General features: G+C 29.7%; 2 protein-coding genes across 4 annotated transcripts in view; both read left to right on the plus strand.

The window, feature by feature from the left end:
* Window positions 1-9,933, plus strand: part of Fw (CUB and Sushi multiple domains furrowed) — a 34,512-nt gene extending 24,579 nt beyond the window's left edge. The window contains exons 8-22 of one of the 2 annotated variants that reach the window (XM_072888459.1): window positions 1,507-1,633; window positions 2,471-2,620; window positions 2,799-2,975; window positions 3,763-3,942; window positions 4,377-4,495; window positions 4,633-4,867; window positions 5,099-5,272; window positions 5,647-5,826; window positions 6,687-6,932; window positions 7,224-7,403; window positions 7,620-7,793; window positions 8,064-8,243; window positions 8,748-8,856; window positions 8,935-9,117; window positions 9,408-9,933. In XM_072888459.1, the coding sequence (XP_072744560.1) occupies window positions 1,507-1,633; window positions 2,471-2,620; window positions 2,799-2,975; window positions 3,763-3,942; window positions 4,377-4,495; window positions 4,633-4,867; window positions 5,099-5,272; window positions 5,647-5,826; window positions 6,687-6,932; window positions 7,224-7,403; window positions 7,620-7,793; window positions 8,064-8,243; window positions 8,748-8,856; window positions 8,935-9,117; window positions 9,408-9,513 (2,520 nt within the window). In that variant the 3' untranslated portion in view covers window positions 9,514-9,933. The remainder of the gene's footprint in view (window positions 1-1,506; window positions 1,634-2,470; window positions 2,621-2,798; window positions 2,976-3,762; window positions 3,943-4,376; window positions 4,496-4,632; window positions 4,868-5,098; window positions 5,273-5,646; window positions 5,827-6,686; window positions 6,933-7,223; window positions 7,404-7,619; window positions 7,794-8,063; window positions 8,244-8,747; window positions 8,857-8,934; window positions 9,118-9,407) is intronic. The other variant, XM_072888460.1, reaches the window with a different exon arrangement.
* Window positions 9,934-11,383: 1,450 nt separating this feature from the next.
* On the plus strand, window positions 11,384-14,900 carry Sqh (myosin regulatory light chain sqh). 2 transcript variants are annotated; one of them, XM_072888630.1, is made up of 4 exons: window positions 11,384-11,527; window positions 13,200-13,399; window positions 13,523-13,736; window positions 14,286-14,899. In XM_072888630.1, the coding sequence occupies exons 2-4, from the start codon at window positions 13,210-13,212 to the stop codon at window positions 14,404-14,406; spliced, it is 525 nt and encodes a 174-aa protein (XP_072744731.1). In that variant the 5' UTR covers window positions 11,384-11,527; window positions 13,200-13,209; the 3' UTR covers window positions 14,407-14,899. The 2 variants fall into 2 exon arrangements, with proteins under 2 accessions (XP_072744731.1, XP_072744732.1); XM_072888631.1 differs by having other exon boundaries at window positions 11,388-11,527; window positions 13,203-13,399; window positions 14,286-14,900.

The raw sequence follows: 14,900 nt of genomic DNA on the forward strand, positions 1-14,900 counted from the left end.
ATTGTTCTAGAAGATCAAATTTTTATAATAAAAATTTTCGCGGAAAATTGAATTTTTTGACCTGGCCCTCCATTTTTTGAAAATCAAATTTTTCAAGGTTGTTCCAGATTGTTCTAGTTGTTCCAAACATTGTTCCGAAGTATTAATAGTGTCATTCACAAAATATAAATATATTTTTTTTATTAAGTTTAAGTAATATAAATGCCGAATACACTATAAAAAATAATATTTAATATATATTATTCAGTATTTAATTAAAAGTCATTAAAAATTTGAAAAATATCACGTATTTTCAAACGTGATATGACGTCACGATATATATATGAGATAAATTTAGGTGACTGCATGGAAATACAAACATCGTGTTATGATATATTCATAATATATTATTCGTATAAAAATAAAACTACAAAAATTAAATTAATATTTTGGAAATCTATTATACATATAATTATTATAATTTACGTCAAAATAATCTTCGCAGCAATAAAAAGATGCAATTAATGATGTTTCATTGGGATCACGTCAAACTTGTTTTTTCCAATCGTGTTTCTTCTTTTGGAACACTCACAAATATTTTAGAAGAAGTCTTTATTGTTCTTAAACATTCTGACACGACAATATTTATATACACCTTTTCATTTTTTAATTGCGAATTCTTCCATTATTCATTCCTTATGATGCAAGCTATATTATATATCGTGACGTCAGACGTCATAAGTTAATGGCGCGCTTTCTAGTTCTTGTCAAACGCTTCTTATTTTTAAGTTATTTTTATGTTGTTATAATGATTCTACCGCATATATTAATATTTTTATAATGTTTGTAGAATCTCTAGTTTTATTTAGAATAATAAAAAAAATTGAAAATGTTCTCCTATTCTTTAAACAAAGGATTTTAAAAGATATAATAAAAAATAGTATCGAGCGCTCAAAACTCTTTATTTTTACGTCTACAGCTATTGTTATCATTTTTTGAACACCAAATTGCATATTTAAGCTAATAATTAATGTAACAACCTGGAATGCCCTTTAAAAATTTGTTCTGACAAAAATGAAAATTATTTCGGGTTGTTACGTTAATTATTAGCTTAAATATGCAATTTGGTGTTCAGAAGATGATAACGATAGCTGTAGACGTAAAAATACTGTTTGAGCGCTGGATACTATTTTTTATTATATATTTTTAAATTCTTTGTTTGGAGAATTAATACTTTGGAACAATGTTTGGAACAACTAGAACAACTTTGAAAGTTACGATTTTCGAAAAATAGGGTGCCAGGTTAAAAAATTTTTTTTTTTTCAATTTTCTGCAAAAATTTTTATTATAAAAATTTGATCTTCTGGAGCAATTTAGAACAAGTCTAGAACAACCTAGACTTGTTCTAGAACAACTTTTAGAATTTAAAAATGTTTAAAATAGAATGCGAACTTCATACAGATAAGATTTATAGACGATAGTGCATTTATTGAAATTAAAAACTGATAATATTCATAATATTCGCAGGGCGTATCGTCTATATTTATCCTGAACAACCTAGAAAGGCGAAAAGATAAACTCAAGACTCAGCTGGTCTGGATCGGAGCCCAAAAGGAACCGCAGATCACAGCTCGAACATGGCGATGGGTGGACGGTAAGTTGGCAAAGTTTCGACGAGTTATATTCCCATTATTATTAACGATCACCCGTGAGAATCGGGCCGAGAGGGCGGAATTGGGTAACTCGAGGTGAGATTCGGTAATTCGATTGTCGATTCGTTTGTCCGGTGATTATCCGGCAATTACAGAACCATTACGCGACATCGTGTTATTTCGGAAGCGGCGATTTGCAAATTCGCATTCCAGCTACTTTGCTTCGAAAGGACGACGATCGCGTTCCGTAATGATGAGTCAATCGAGTATCGTATAATCATCCGGACAAATTGTATCGCGAAGTAGAATCGTTACGGGCTTGCAGTCGAAGCATCGTCCGACGATAAATAGAACGTGAAAGTTATTATGCCGTGTCGAAATCTACAGGAAGTTACATCTTCCAACGTGCATCAATTAATAAGTATACTTCTACTTGTGAAGTCATCTATCGTTAACACAACAGAGTATGATGTGTCAATAATATAGTAAATTAATTAAATAAAATATAACAAAATCGATAAATAATATAATCGCTTAATAAGCTGTACAAATTATTTATATAAATATATTTATATTTTTATAGATAATATAGTGACAACATTTTCACAATTCACTATGTATATATTTTTATAAATTTATATCATAAAAATATATATTTGCAAAAATGTTGTCACTTTATGTTAAGTTTTGATTTTCTTGTTTATGTATATCTATTTTATATATGTCATGATATAATATGTATATTATTATAATAAAAATTCTTAAAGCGAAAATAAAGATAAAAAAATCAATTGTAATAGATTTATTTAGAATATTGACACAGACTGATCATATTACAGGCGAGATTGTGCAGAAACCATCCTGGGGCAAAGACCAGCCGAATAATTACAATGGCGAACAAAACTGTGTCGTGTTGGACGGAGGTCGTGGCTGGCTTTGGAATGACGTCGGTTGCAACCTCGATTACCTTCACTGGATCTGCCAGAGCAGTAAGTGTGAACAGGAATTTTGTCTGTGGGACAGAGAAAAAAGTCCGGCTCTTGCGAAAAAAATGTTCTATCCTTGTTGGAGAAAAAAAAAAAAAAAAAAAAAAAAAACCTGCATAAAACTATCTCATAAAATTGTCGTAGAAATGTATATCTTTTTTACTTATTTTGTTTTTCGTAGGACCATCGATCTGCGGCAGTCCCGAAAAAGCGGAGAACACCACGATTGTGGGATCCAAAAGAACGATAGGTTCCACAATAGATTACGTTTGCCTGGACGGTTATATGTTGATTGGATCGAAGTCCAGAATGTGCGGACCGAGCGGTTTTTGGAGCGGTGGCGTGCCCACGTGCAAATGTGAGTGTGAGACTTTAGTGGCGTCTGATCATTCGCCTTTTAAGACAATGTCATGCGACAAATGTGACCGCCCCTCATATATTTTGTGCCTTTTCAATTCTTTCCCTCTCTCTCTCTCTTTCTCTCTCTTTCATTGATTCTTTATTACAGAATGATCACAAAAGTATCGCAAACAGTCACAATTTATACATTAAATATAATAATCTTGGATCTATTTTGTATAATCAAGATTGCATTATCACAAATTAAGAATTAAGCTGTTATATTTATTAGATTTAATTGTGATAATTTTATACTAGTGATAAATTTTTTATTTGTGTAACAAACAATATGAGATTTCAAAAGACATTTAAAGTATCTACATAAAATTTGTCTCTCAACATTCAAAAAAATGAAATTTCTATACATCATTTGATTGCACATTGCACATCAGTTTGTTTAATTGTTTTTATTTATACACATATATTACAGAAAATTATTTAAAAAAATTTTTGAAGGGTTAGTATAAAATTAGTTTTTTAAATTTCTTTTTTGAATTATTATTTTTCTAAATATGTAAAAATAAAAACTTAAAAATAGCAAACGATGCATTAAAATTTAATTTTTTCGAATGTCATCAAGTTAACTTTCATGATGTTTAAAGAATATTTCAGAAAAATTTAAGACAACTTTGTATTACGTTATCTACATGAGAATCGTGCAATTATATTTAATGCTGAACATGCGATGTAAATGTATGAGCCATCTGTCACGCGCGACCTCCGTCATTTTTCAAATATTTTCACAGTTGTCGACTGCGGCGTCCTACCAGATTTAGAGAACGGTGTTGTCACGTTACTAGAGGACAGAACCACGCACGGTGCTCTCGTGGATTATACGTGTAAAGAAAATTACACGCTAGTGGGTGACACGAGACGAAGATGCGGAGACGGTGGTATCTGGAGCGGACACCAGCCTCAATGTTTGTGTAAGTATTTTTCGCATTTATTTCGCCATTTAGTTCAGGTTTTTCTTTACAAGTTTTAAAAATGATACTTGCGAATTAGACATTTAGTCAGTGCAAAAAGTTGCATAAAAATTAAATACCCAATATATACACAGAGAGAAATATTTTTAATTAAATATTAATAAATTATATTTAAAAATAATGTACTAATTTTCGTAAATATGTTTTATTACAAATAAGATCAACTGTTAATAAACCAGATTAAAATTTTTGCCATTTGTTTTTTGCACACAATGGATTTAATTATTTATAATTATTTATAATTATAAATCTCATGTGTATATTACTGTTAATTAAAAAATAATTGCATGTTAGTTTTTAAGTAAAGAGTCGCGTTTCAGTATACTTTCTACCTTGTCATGCCGTCTGTGATTATACGGCTAATTACTTTTCAGTCGACTGGTGTCCCGAGCCACCGGAAGTAAACGGTGGCATCGTGACAACTACCGGAAGAAGAGTGGGTTCCACCGCCACTTACTCCTGTCAAAATGGATTTATTTTGTTCGGTGATAATGTAAGTTCTCAGTTTTCTTTTAATTAATTGTTATATTTAAAATTATGGTTTCCGAAATTCTTTTTATTTATATACGTTAAAAATATATAATAAAAACTGAGATATATTTTATATGTGCGATCCTTTGACTGATTAAGATTCTCACGTGTAATATCGGGGGCGAATGGTCCGGCAAGACGCCACAATGTCGATTCGTCGATTGCGGGGCTCCAGCCCAGATCGAGTTCGGAACAGTCGTTCTAACTAATGGCACGACCACAGTGGGTAGTTTAGCCGTCTACACGTGTCGAGAGGATTACTGGTTGGTGGGCGAAGGAAAGCAAGAATGCACCAAAGAGGGCAAGTGGAGCCACGACACGCCATCCTGCGAGTGTAAGAATTATTTTATAAAAATTAATTCCCCGAAAAAAATCACACAAACTTTGATTTATTAAAAGTTTGCAAAGTTTTATGCAAAAATCAACTTTGACGTAGAAGAAAAACATCTTTCTTTATGAAAATAATAATTTTAAAAGGAAAAAAAATATTTACTATCTTTTTTTTATTAAAACATTTTTTATGATATTCAATTCGTTATATATATTTATTATTCTTTCTATATAGTAATTACGTGTGAGGAGCCGGAAGTGCCCGCCGGAGGTTACGTGGTGGGATATGATTTCAACGTTCACAGTGTTATCGAATATCATTGCGACCTGGGTTATTTACTTCACGGCGAGGCCAGGCATTCGTGTGGCAAAGACGGACAATGGACGGGAGAGGTGCCGAGTTGCGAGTGTGAGTCAATCTCTCTCTCGTATCTCTTTCTCATCGAAATCACTCGAGTGACATAATCGCGTTATATTATACAGGAAAGGAATATAATTTAGAATCAAGGTTGTCTCCGTTAAAGGCGTTGCAAATGAGATATATTTAGAACAGCTTATTAACTCTCAAGAAGATGTTTAAAAAAACCATATTTGAAGCATCAGATTTTTTTAAAATTTTTATTTAGATGCTTTATATACATAGATTATATTTTTCATATTTTTGTCCTATATAGAATCCTATATAGAATTATAATTTTTTATGAAAATATAATGTGTATTTTTGTCATAACTCTCAATCATTTTTAATCGTTAGATTATGCTAATAGAATAATTATTGTGCAGATATCGATTGCAGCAAGGTTCTTCCGATTTTGAATGGCGTTGTGGATTACGCGAACGAAACGACTCATCTTGGCAGTGAAATCACATACAGTTGTACGAGAAATTACAGATTAAATGGAGTTTCAAGAAGATATTGTCTGGACAATGGTCAATGGAGTGACGCCACTCCAAAGTGCGAAGGTATAAATGCATCAAAAAGTATCACTAAAATAAAAATAATTAAGTAAAATTGGATGAAAAATTGCGCGATATTATAACTGAAAAGATATTTCTTCTTTTTATACAAGAGGCGTTCATAAAAGACGCAATCACATTTATGTAAACTTTCTCGATACATTGTAAAAATTTACCCGCGAGTTTTATGAGAATCAGGATTGGTCAGAAAAACCCACTGAGTGGAAAAATAATGGTAAATTCCAATTTTTACTGTCCTAATTTTATTAGAGGAAATAAACTGACAGAAACTATAAAAATAAGTAATATGTAATACTAAAATATATTTATTTACTTTATGCAAAAAATATTTTTGCTTTAATTAATAAATCATACTAGTTATTATAGTTTAAAACAATGAAATCAATCTAATAATAAAGTCATTTTTAATTCAAATTAATATGAATAATGTGAAATTTTCAAAACGAAAACTTTACACATGTAAATGTTACTAAATTTTATATTAATTTTTAATAAGAAAAATGTTATAATAATAGAATTAAACATTTTTATTAATATAGATCTGATTCGTGTTTACTTATCATCTTCTAACAAAAAAATCAATTCACTTGATATATTGATTCCTAATTACATTCTCTTTATTACAGATTATTATTTTTGAATAAACTTAAAACAGAAAACATTTTCAATTGACGAATATTGGTAAACATGTTTTATTTTAACATTTTTAAGGAAAGACTAGTTTTTGTCGGAAAATATCAATTTTTACTATCGGCATGGATTTTATATAAAAAAAGTGGAATTTTGCCAACCTTGATGAGAATCCCTATATGTGCCCAGATTATATCATATATTTTTTATCTCAGAGATTCGTTGTACGGAGCCTGTACTGGCAGAACACGGAATTCTTTCGGTGACCGGAAACGATCGAATGTACGGAAGGACACTGATTCGCACAGGAACTGCGGAGAATTCTAACACGGGTGCGACTTCGTACAAGATTGGGTCCTTGGCAAAGTATAGGTGCGAGAGAGGATACAAGGTGATCGGAGAACCTCTGTCCACTTGCGAGGAGAACGGAAAGTGGAGCGGCGAAGTACCGCAATGCGTCTGTAAGTACCTATCTAGACACTCTAACCATCGGAAATTGCATTCTGTCAGATCAATCAATTATACACGTGCGTAAGATTATATATAGGATAAGTAACGGTTATTGACTATTCAAAGGATTCTACATTCTCTCTTTAAATAATCGATAAACCTTTTTTGTTAAAATAATATTTTTTAAAATAATATTTTTCGATATTATGTAAAATATATTCGTAATTTTTTTTGACATTTTAAAACTTTATAAATAACTAAAATATCAGATATGTGACATTTTTATTACATTCTTCTAACAGATGTTGACTGTGGCAAACCTGAACACATTCAACACGGACGTTACTCGCTGATATCGAATGCAACGTACTATGGAGCAGCTGCACTTTATGAATGCGACGGTAATTTCGAGTTGGATGGCTTTGCCAGAAGACTGTGCCTTGAAAACGGTACCTGGAGTAGCGACACTCCTGTCTGTCGAGGTAATTTCGAAGATAATTAATTCTTTAAAAGCCTTGATATCCGAACTGTCACATCAATGTAAAAAGATAAAAAAAATTTTATTGTTTAAATAGTGCCAAGTATTAACTTTAATCTTAGTATTCAATTGTTTTAAAGCGTAATTAATTAGGTAAAATTAAAATATCAATCGAATAGCATTTAATTGCAACAAGATTAACTAAAGTCTACATTTACAGAAATTCGATGTAGAGATCCTGAGAAAACCGGCCTATTATCAACGCAAGTTTCGACTCACAGTGTGGGTGGAGTGGCGCATTATAGCTGCCCACGTGGATTTTACATGGAAGGAAACGAAACTAGAGTTTGTTTGCAAAATGGATCTTGGAGCGGCACAACGCCTGCTTGTTTCTGTAAGAGATTTCTCTAATTTATTTTGGAGATAATTTATTATTTTTAATAATAATATCGTCATATATTTTCGTATAAAAAATGTAATATTTTAATAATATTTTTCAAACATTTTTTAAACATTTTTTTCTTTGTTATACATATAAGAAGATAAAAAACATTCTGCGAAAATATTTCTGATCATACATTTTTATATCGATTGATAATAAGAATCTTTGTTATTGAACGAACCATTAAAAGAGTTTAAGATTCATTCGCGATAACTTTTCCAGCGGTCGATTGCAAGCATCCGGGATCGATAGAGAATGGTCGAGTGATAATAGTGAATGGATCGACGACTTACGGAGGAGCCGCGGAGTATCACTGTTTACCGCAGTATGAAAGAGTCGGCATATTTCTGAGGAAGTGCTTGGACACAGGATTTTGGAGCGGCGAGGAACCAAAATGCGAATGTAAAATATTGTGCCATATTTTTTAGAATATACCTAATATATATATTTAAAATATTTTATATAATTAAGATAAAAAAAGGATACATATATATATATATATATATATATATATATATATATATATATATATATATATATATATATATATATATATATATTAATTTATTGGATATAAAATTGATAAAACCGTAATTTATTAATTTATTATATATATAATTAATTAATTAAGATTTTTAATAATTATATGTATATATATATATATATATAAAATTAATATTTATATGTATGTATGTATGTATGTATGTGTGTGTCTTTTCAAACTTTGTTGACTAACTTAAGTTTCTTCAAAGTATTAAAAATTATTTCATCAAGTACAACGGATAGTGAATGACTCGAAATAAGTTGTAAATTGTTATTAATCTTAATGCTTTGAAAAAGTAAGTTTGTTTATAAAGTTGAGAAACATTCAACATATTTGATATAAAAAATATTCCTTAATCACAGTAGCTGCGAACGAAGTAGCGGAGCCTCAAGGTGTTGGTACAAGCGTCGGCATCGGAGCTGGTGTGATTATATTTATATTAATTATCCTCGGACTAGTCTACCTTAGGTTGTAAGTATCGCCCTTTGATGTAAATCGTTTTTCTCCAATATAATTTACAAATATATTAAACCACCGATATATTGATAGGCGAAAAGCTACACCAGTGAAAAATACCGAGAACGTCCAGGCGGCAGAAAGGAAGGAGGATCAAAATGCTGCTGTTATGTCTTACGCGACGTTAAATGACGGCACGCCCAATACTATGTACGAAAACGTCCCTGAAGATGGTCTCTACGATAATCCGTATAGTTTAGGTGGTAGCGCGTATAGGTAAGTTGCAAATGTATGTGTAAGGAATTTGCAATAAAGCGACATGATAAGTATAATGTGAGATATAAATATCTTATAATATTAATTAAAGCATTGGAATTTAATGAATGACAATTTTATTAAATTAACTTAAGTGGAATAAAATTAATTATTTACAAATATCCGTTCGAAAAATGTATGAAAAAATAATGTACTGAACAAATAAAGATGTAAAATTTTTTTTTTAATTTTAAGATAAATAGAAACAATGTTATATTACTCTATCTGATAAATTGATGTGTTCGCAACAGATACAACGGTCAGCCGAGAAGAACATATGGTAGATCTGGACATTACGAGGCCGAACCGGTTCCTAACAGAAACGGAATAACTATCAACGGTGTGTCTGTGCGATAGCTTGAGGTTCCATCAGCCCTCTTCATTTTCATCGAGAATCGTGCACGATTGCTAACGATCTCGAGAAATCTCGTTCACGAGATGATATTTTATGTACAGAAAATGCCGAAGAACTTGTTATCGTTATTTATATATTATCGCCCATCGTGGGTGCGACAATTCATGTAAATAATTTTCGCGAGAGAATGTATAAAAGGACGAGCGTGAAAGATTTGAAAAGGATTGTATGTTGATGACGCTCGTTCTTTCGAGAAGATTTCTTCTCCGAGGATCAAATATGTGTGTACGATTCTGTATATACGGTGTATTGATCGTTTAGATTATTAGATTATTATATATAGGCTTGTTTAGCGTAAGTTTATGATCGTGCGTAAATAAAGAAACCAATGCCCTTAACATCTACTTGACACTTCATCATATTATTTTGATCTTTTACTCTTTCAGAATAACAGAAAATCAAGATAATAAATAAATTTTTTATTTATATTAATTTAAATGTTACTTAATATAATAAATTTTTAATAATTATATATAAAATATTCCGATAAAGTGTTTTATTTATTCTGAGATATCTCTCTCAAATATAAGATAACTTCTCAGGTAGCACTGTTCGTTTTATAAACGTTTTATAAACGTATCTAATACGAAAAGATTCGTTTAGAAAACGTTATAAAACGTTTATTAAACGAACATGTGCTACTTGGGTTATACCGGCATAATGCAAGAATGTAATTATTGAAAATAATTTAAATTTTATAGCCGCTAAAAAACAATATATAATTAAAGTTTTTACGTGTGTAAATGTAAAGTTAGCTTGAAAATTTTTTAAGTAAGTATAAGCACCTGTTTCTAAATAAACTGGCAATTAATAACTTATTTCTACACAGTTAATAACAATTACTTTCATATTCATTGCTTTGACAATTGTTTAATAATTATCGTGAAATATGCACTGACAAAGAGAATAAGAAACAGAAGTTATATATTATATAAATCCAATAAATCATTTTAATTTTTTGCAAATAATATATATTAAATATTGACAAGACTGATTTGATAAACGGCAAAAACATTTTATTCCCTGTAATTAAAATAATAGTAATTTTCTTTATCGCAGAAATTTCATATAAATAAATTTTTCTAATATCAACTACTTCTTTAAAAATCGTTTTCTCAGTTTTTATTAATTATAGGAATTGAATTAAGATGGAAATTGCAGTTTTTTTTGTTGCCATTACGAAAGATTACAAAGTGATAAATGCAATGTATTAGTCTCTTTCATGTCCTTATATGGTTGTGAGTCAGTACAAGACGTTAATCCATGTATGGAAGCGATTCCCAGTTCAGGGCTGTAATTACTCATAAATATTATCTTTCCAAAAATTTTAAAATTAAATATGTGTTTTATATTTATTTATTTAAACTATATATTTGTAAAATATTGCTAATATGTAAATACTGTTTTCAATAATTATTTCTCATAATTACATTTTATTATCTTACTATCTTTCGTTATACTAATTTTTTAATATTCTATATTAAGTCTCTGCTTGTAAAAATCTCAAATTAAAATTTCAATTTTTTTTAATTTTTAATTTTAAATATATAGCAACTTTGAAAAAAGTTTTTTTATTATACTAATCTCATTATTTGTTTGTAATATCTAAATATATATATTATATATAAATATATAAATTATTATTGTCGTGACTATTTTGTTAATAGAACAATCTATAATGGAATAAAATAGTTATCATTAAAAAATATTTTTTAGACAAAGGATCAAAGTACAGTCCTGATCGGCTATTGGCAATGGCCTGAATTTTTCTCCATTCGCGGGCCTATTCACCTATCTTCCAGCAGATGGTGCTGATGCTGGTTGGTCGGGTGTGGTGAATGACCATAGAGTGACGCGTAACGTGACTCATGGTCAGTGTTCATCGTGAAGTTTCGATCTGTTCTACTTTCCAGTTTTCAGACGTTTTCTGAGCTATTATTTATCATTGTTCACCGAGTAAGTATGCATTGATCTTTCTCCTTTAAATCAGACGAATAATCGAACTATCGAGCAAAATAGTACTCTTTCCTGAACGCAGTTCCAGCACGTGAATCCGACAGTTTGACAGTAAACTTTATTCTCGAAAGAGCCGCCATTGTCATTCAGTAACATTTTGAACAATTTAAGTTGTGGTTAATTAAAACTTAGAGAGATTGCTATTCTTTATGAAAAGGCATAAGGTGTAAACAGAATATTTCTTGGTTAGGTTATGTATTTACATATGCGATCTGGAAGAAATGGACCAACATTGCGAGCGTGCGCAGTGACGTAGATAGTAAAGAGCATCATGGTGTAGTCAGAATCAAAACTATTGTATTAATTTTAGTACTTATTATACTTTTATACTAAAAATTGAAATAAATTTATTGAAGTAAATTGATTAGGAACAAAAAAATCTATTGCAAATATTAAAATAAATTTATTCCAACTCAATTTGTAGTATACTAAAATGTCCATTAGACTGATTTTGACAGCACTGAGTGCGAAAAAAATTCGAAGGGAAAGTAGGACGATTTAAAAGAGATGAGTAAACGTGTATAAGTAAAAATTACTATAGAATTCGTGACATATACTTTTAAGGAAAATTCCATCTATTTTTTTCAAATTAGATGTATATTTTTTATAAATATTAAATATAGAAGACAATGTTTGAAATCTCTTTTTAGAGTGTACGAAGAAAGTTTATAACACGGAACAAATATTTTATATAGGTAAACAATATCATTTAATGTAAAAGAGAGAGAAAGCATTATTATAAAAAAATTAGAATATTTAAAAGAATGTTTAAAAAAGTAAATTATAATTCGAACATTTCGATTTTTTTTATTCAATCCTTTTAAACTTTTTTAAGCAAATATATTTTTAAACTGCATATTTGCTAAAATTGAACAAGAAATTGATGGCTGATAAAAGCAATATTATAACGATGGAACAAGTTGTATATAAAACAGGAGACGTTTGAGTACACAAAGAGAGTAACGACCTCTCAACTGTCTCAACCAAGAATTATTTTTATATCCTAATTTCGGTCACGTCGCGCCGGGATATCGTGAATTGATTACTTAAAATAAACGCCAATGGCGATGGTAACTTGAAAGCTCGAACTGTCTCATGTTTGTTTAAAAAGAATGTGTCTTTGTTTCGCTAAAATTTCGAATTTATAGGGAAAGAAGTCACAGTTAGATTAGGTTTATTTTTCAAACAAACAGTTTCTACAAAATATATGTTCTATAAATAAATTGCGTCAAGTATTGTTTCTTCGAATGTATTAGACATATTAAATATTATAATATAAAATATTTAATATCCTAGATATCTAGCAATAAACTTTCGATTATTTCAAACTATTGTTAAAAAAAGAAACAAAATTTGATATTTATTAAAGAATTCATAATTTTAGCAGAAATATTTCTCAGATTATTTAATATTCAAATGTGTTCCTGTTTTCTTAAGATATAATATTTTTAATATTAATATACAATATTAATGTAATTATAATATTTTTTAAATATCTATAATTAAAATTTGTTAAAATAGGAAAGTTTAAAAAATGCTATAGTTGTTTTTTAATTTATTAGATTTAATGAAATTATTCAGAAGCATGATTAAAATTGAATTCTTGTTTTAGTAGGTGCAAAATGTCTTCCCGTAAAACTGCAGGACGTCGTGCGACCACGAAGAAACGAGCTCAACGCGCGACGTCAAATGTCTTCGCGATGTTTGACCAAGCGCAAATCGCGGAATTCAAGGAAGCTTTTAACATGATCGACCAGAATCACGATGGATTTATTGACAAGGAGGATTTGCATGACATGCTTGCTTCTCTGGGTAAGCAAATGTAGAAAATTCAATATCTTTTTGCATGGTTTATATACGCAAAATTACTACCTCTTTTTAAATTGAAATAAGATATGTGGATGAAATGAAAAGAAAATTAATTAACTTTTATAGGTAAAAATCCTACTGATGACTATTTGGAGGCAATGATGAACGAAGCACCTGGACCTATCAACTTTACAATGTTCTTGACATTGTTCGGAGAGAGATTACAAGGGACTGATCCTGAAGATGTGATTAAGAATGCCTTTGGTTGTTTTGATGAAGAAAATTCCGGTCACATAAATGAGGAACGCCTTCGTGAATTGCTGACAACAATGGGTGACAGGTAATATCACATACATTAAAAATCATATCAATGCTTTAGACAAAATTCACAAAATTAATTTAAATTATTAAATGGTGGCAAAGTTAGAAAAATTTAAGAATTAAATTTAGTTTTTTTGCTTAAAGATTTTGTTCAAAGAAGAAAAATACGACAATAAGTAACTAGTAATAATTGACGAATATCTACTATATAATAATAAACTACTAATATAATAATAAAAGATTGTAACTGTCTAGTATGTATTGTCTATATATTATATTAGACTCATTCAATTGGAACATGGACTAAGGTCATTATTCCACCAAAATCTTACTCTTTGTTTCAGTTGAACTAATAGTTTATTAAGTCTTTTATATATATATATATATATATATATATATATATATATATATATACTCTATTTATTAATTACATTTTTAATAATCTGCCAAATATAATAATATCAGAAAAAAATATGATAACACAATTTGTTTTTAAACCAATAAAATCGACTAGGATTTTTCTTCGTACAAATACAAAAATACAAAGTAGATTCTCTTTTATCTCTAGATTCACAGACGATGACGTAGATGAAATGTACCGTGAAGCACCGATCAAAGGCTCGATGTTCGACTATCTAGAGTTTACTCGAATTTTGAAGCACGGCGCGAAGGATAAGGATGAACAGTAGTGAGCGAATTAATCATAAAAAACCGCGCATCCTGACACGAAATCGTAGATAGTATTCGGAGTTTTTCGCGCGCATTTCGCACTTCTGAATTTATCAAATTCTTATTCAATTTATTTGAACAAAATTTTCATTTCATTTGAATATTATCAGCAAATATTTTATTATTAATAAATAATAAAGAAAATTACGTAATGCGCACATGTAGCAATTGAATCACACGGAATTGTAATTTTGCTTGGGAATATTTTCATGCTACTTAAAATAAAAGTTTTAATTGAATAAATAAGTGATATATTTGGACATGCGAGATGTATTATTCAAAAAGATCTTTTTGAAGTATTCAACTATAACCATTTTTTGTGAACGATTACTGTACAGTTGATGAAAGTTACATTGGTAAGATATTTATATATATAAATCAAACACATGTAACTGTTGTAGATTCAGCATTTATATTTTAATATAATATTCTATTGCGTATGAAAGATTTGCGA

Source organism: Anoplolepis gracilipes, chromosome 3, assembly GCF_047496725.1.
Source record: "Anoplolepis gracilipes chromosome 3, ASM4749672v1, whole genome shotgun sequence".
NCBI lineage: Eukaryota > Metazoa > Arthropoda > Insecta > Hymenoptera > Formicidae > Anoplolepis > Anoplolepis gracilipes.

Bases quoted from the DNA above. Each gene is read 5' to 3' on its own strand.
- Sqh (XM_072888630.1), top strand. From the start codon at position 13,210: ATGTCTTCCCGTAAAACTGCAGGACGTCGTGCGACCACGAAGAAACGA. The intron at 13,400-13,522 runs GTAAGCAAATGT...TAACTTTTATAG, and splicing joins TGACATGCTTGCTTCTCTGG to GTAAAAATCCTACTGATGAC. The intron at 13,737-14,285 runs GTAATATCACAT...TTTTATCTCTAG, and splicing joins CTGACAACAATGGGTGACAG to ATTCACAGACGATGACGTAG.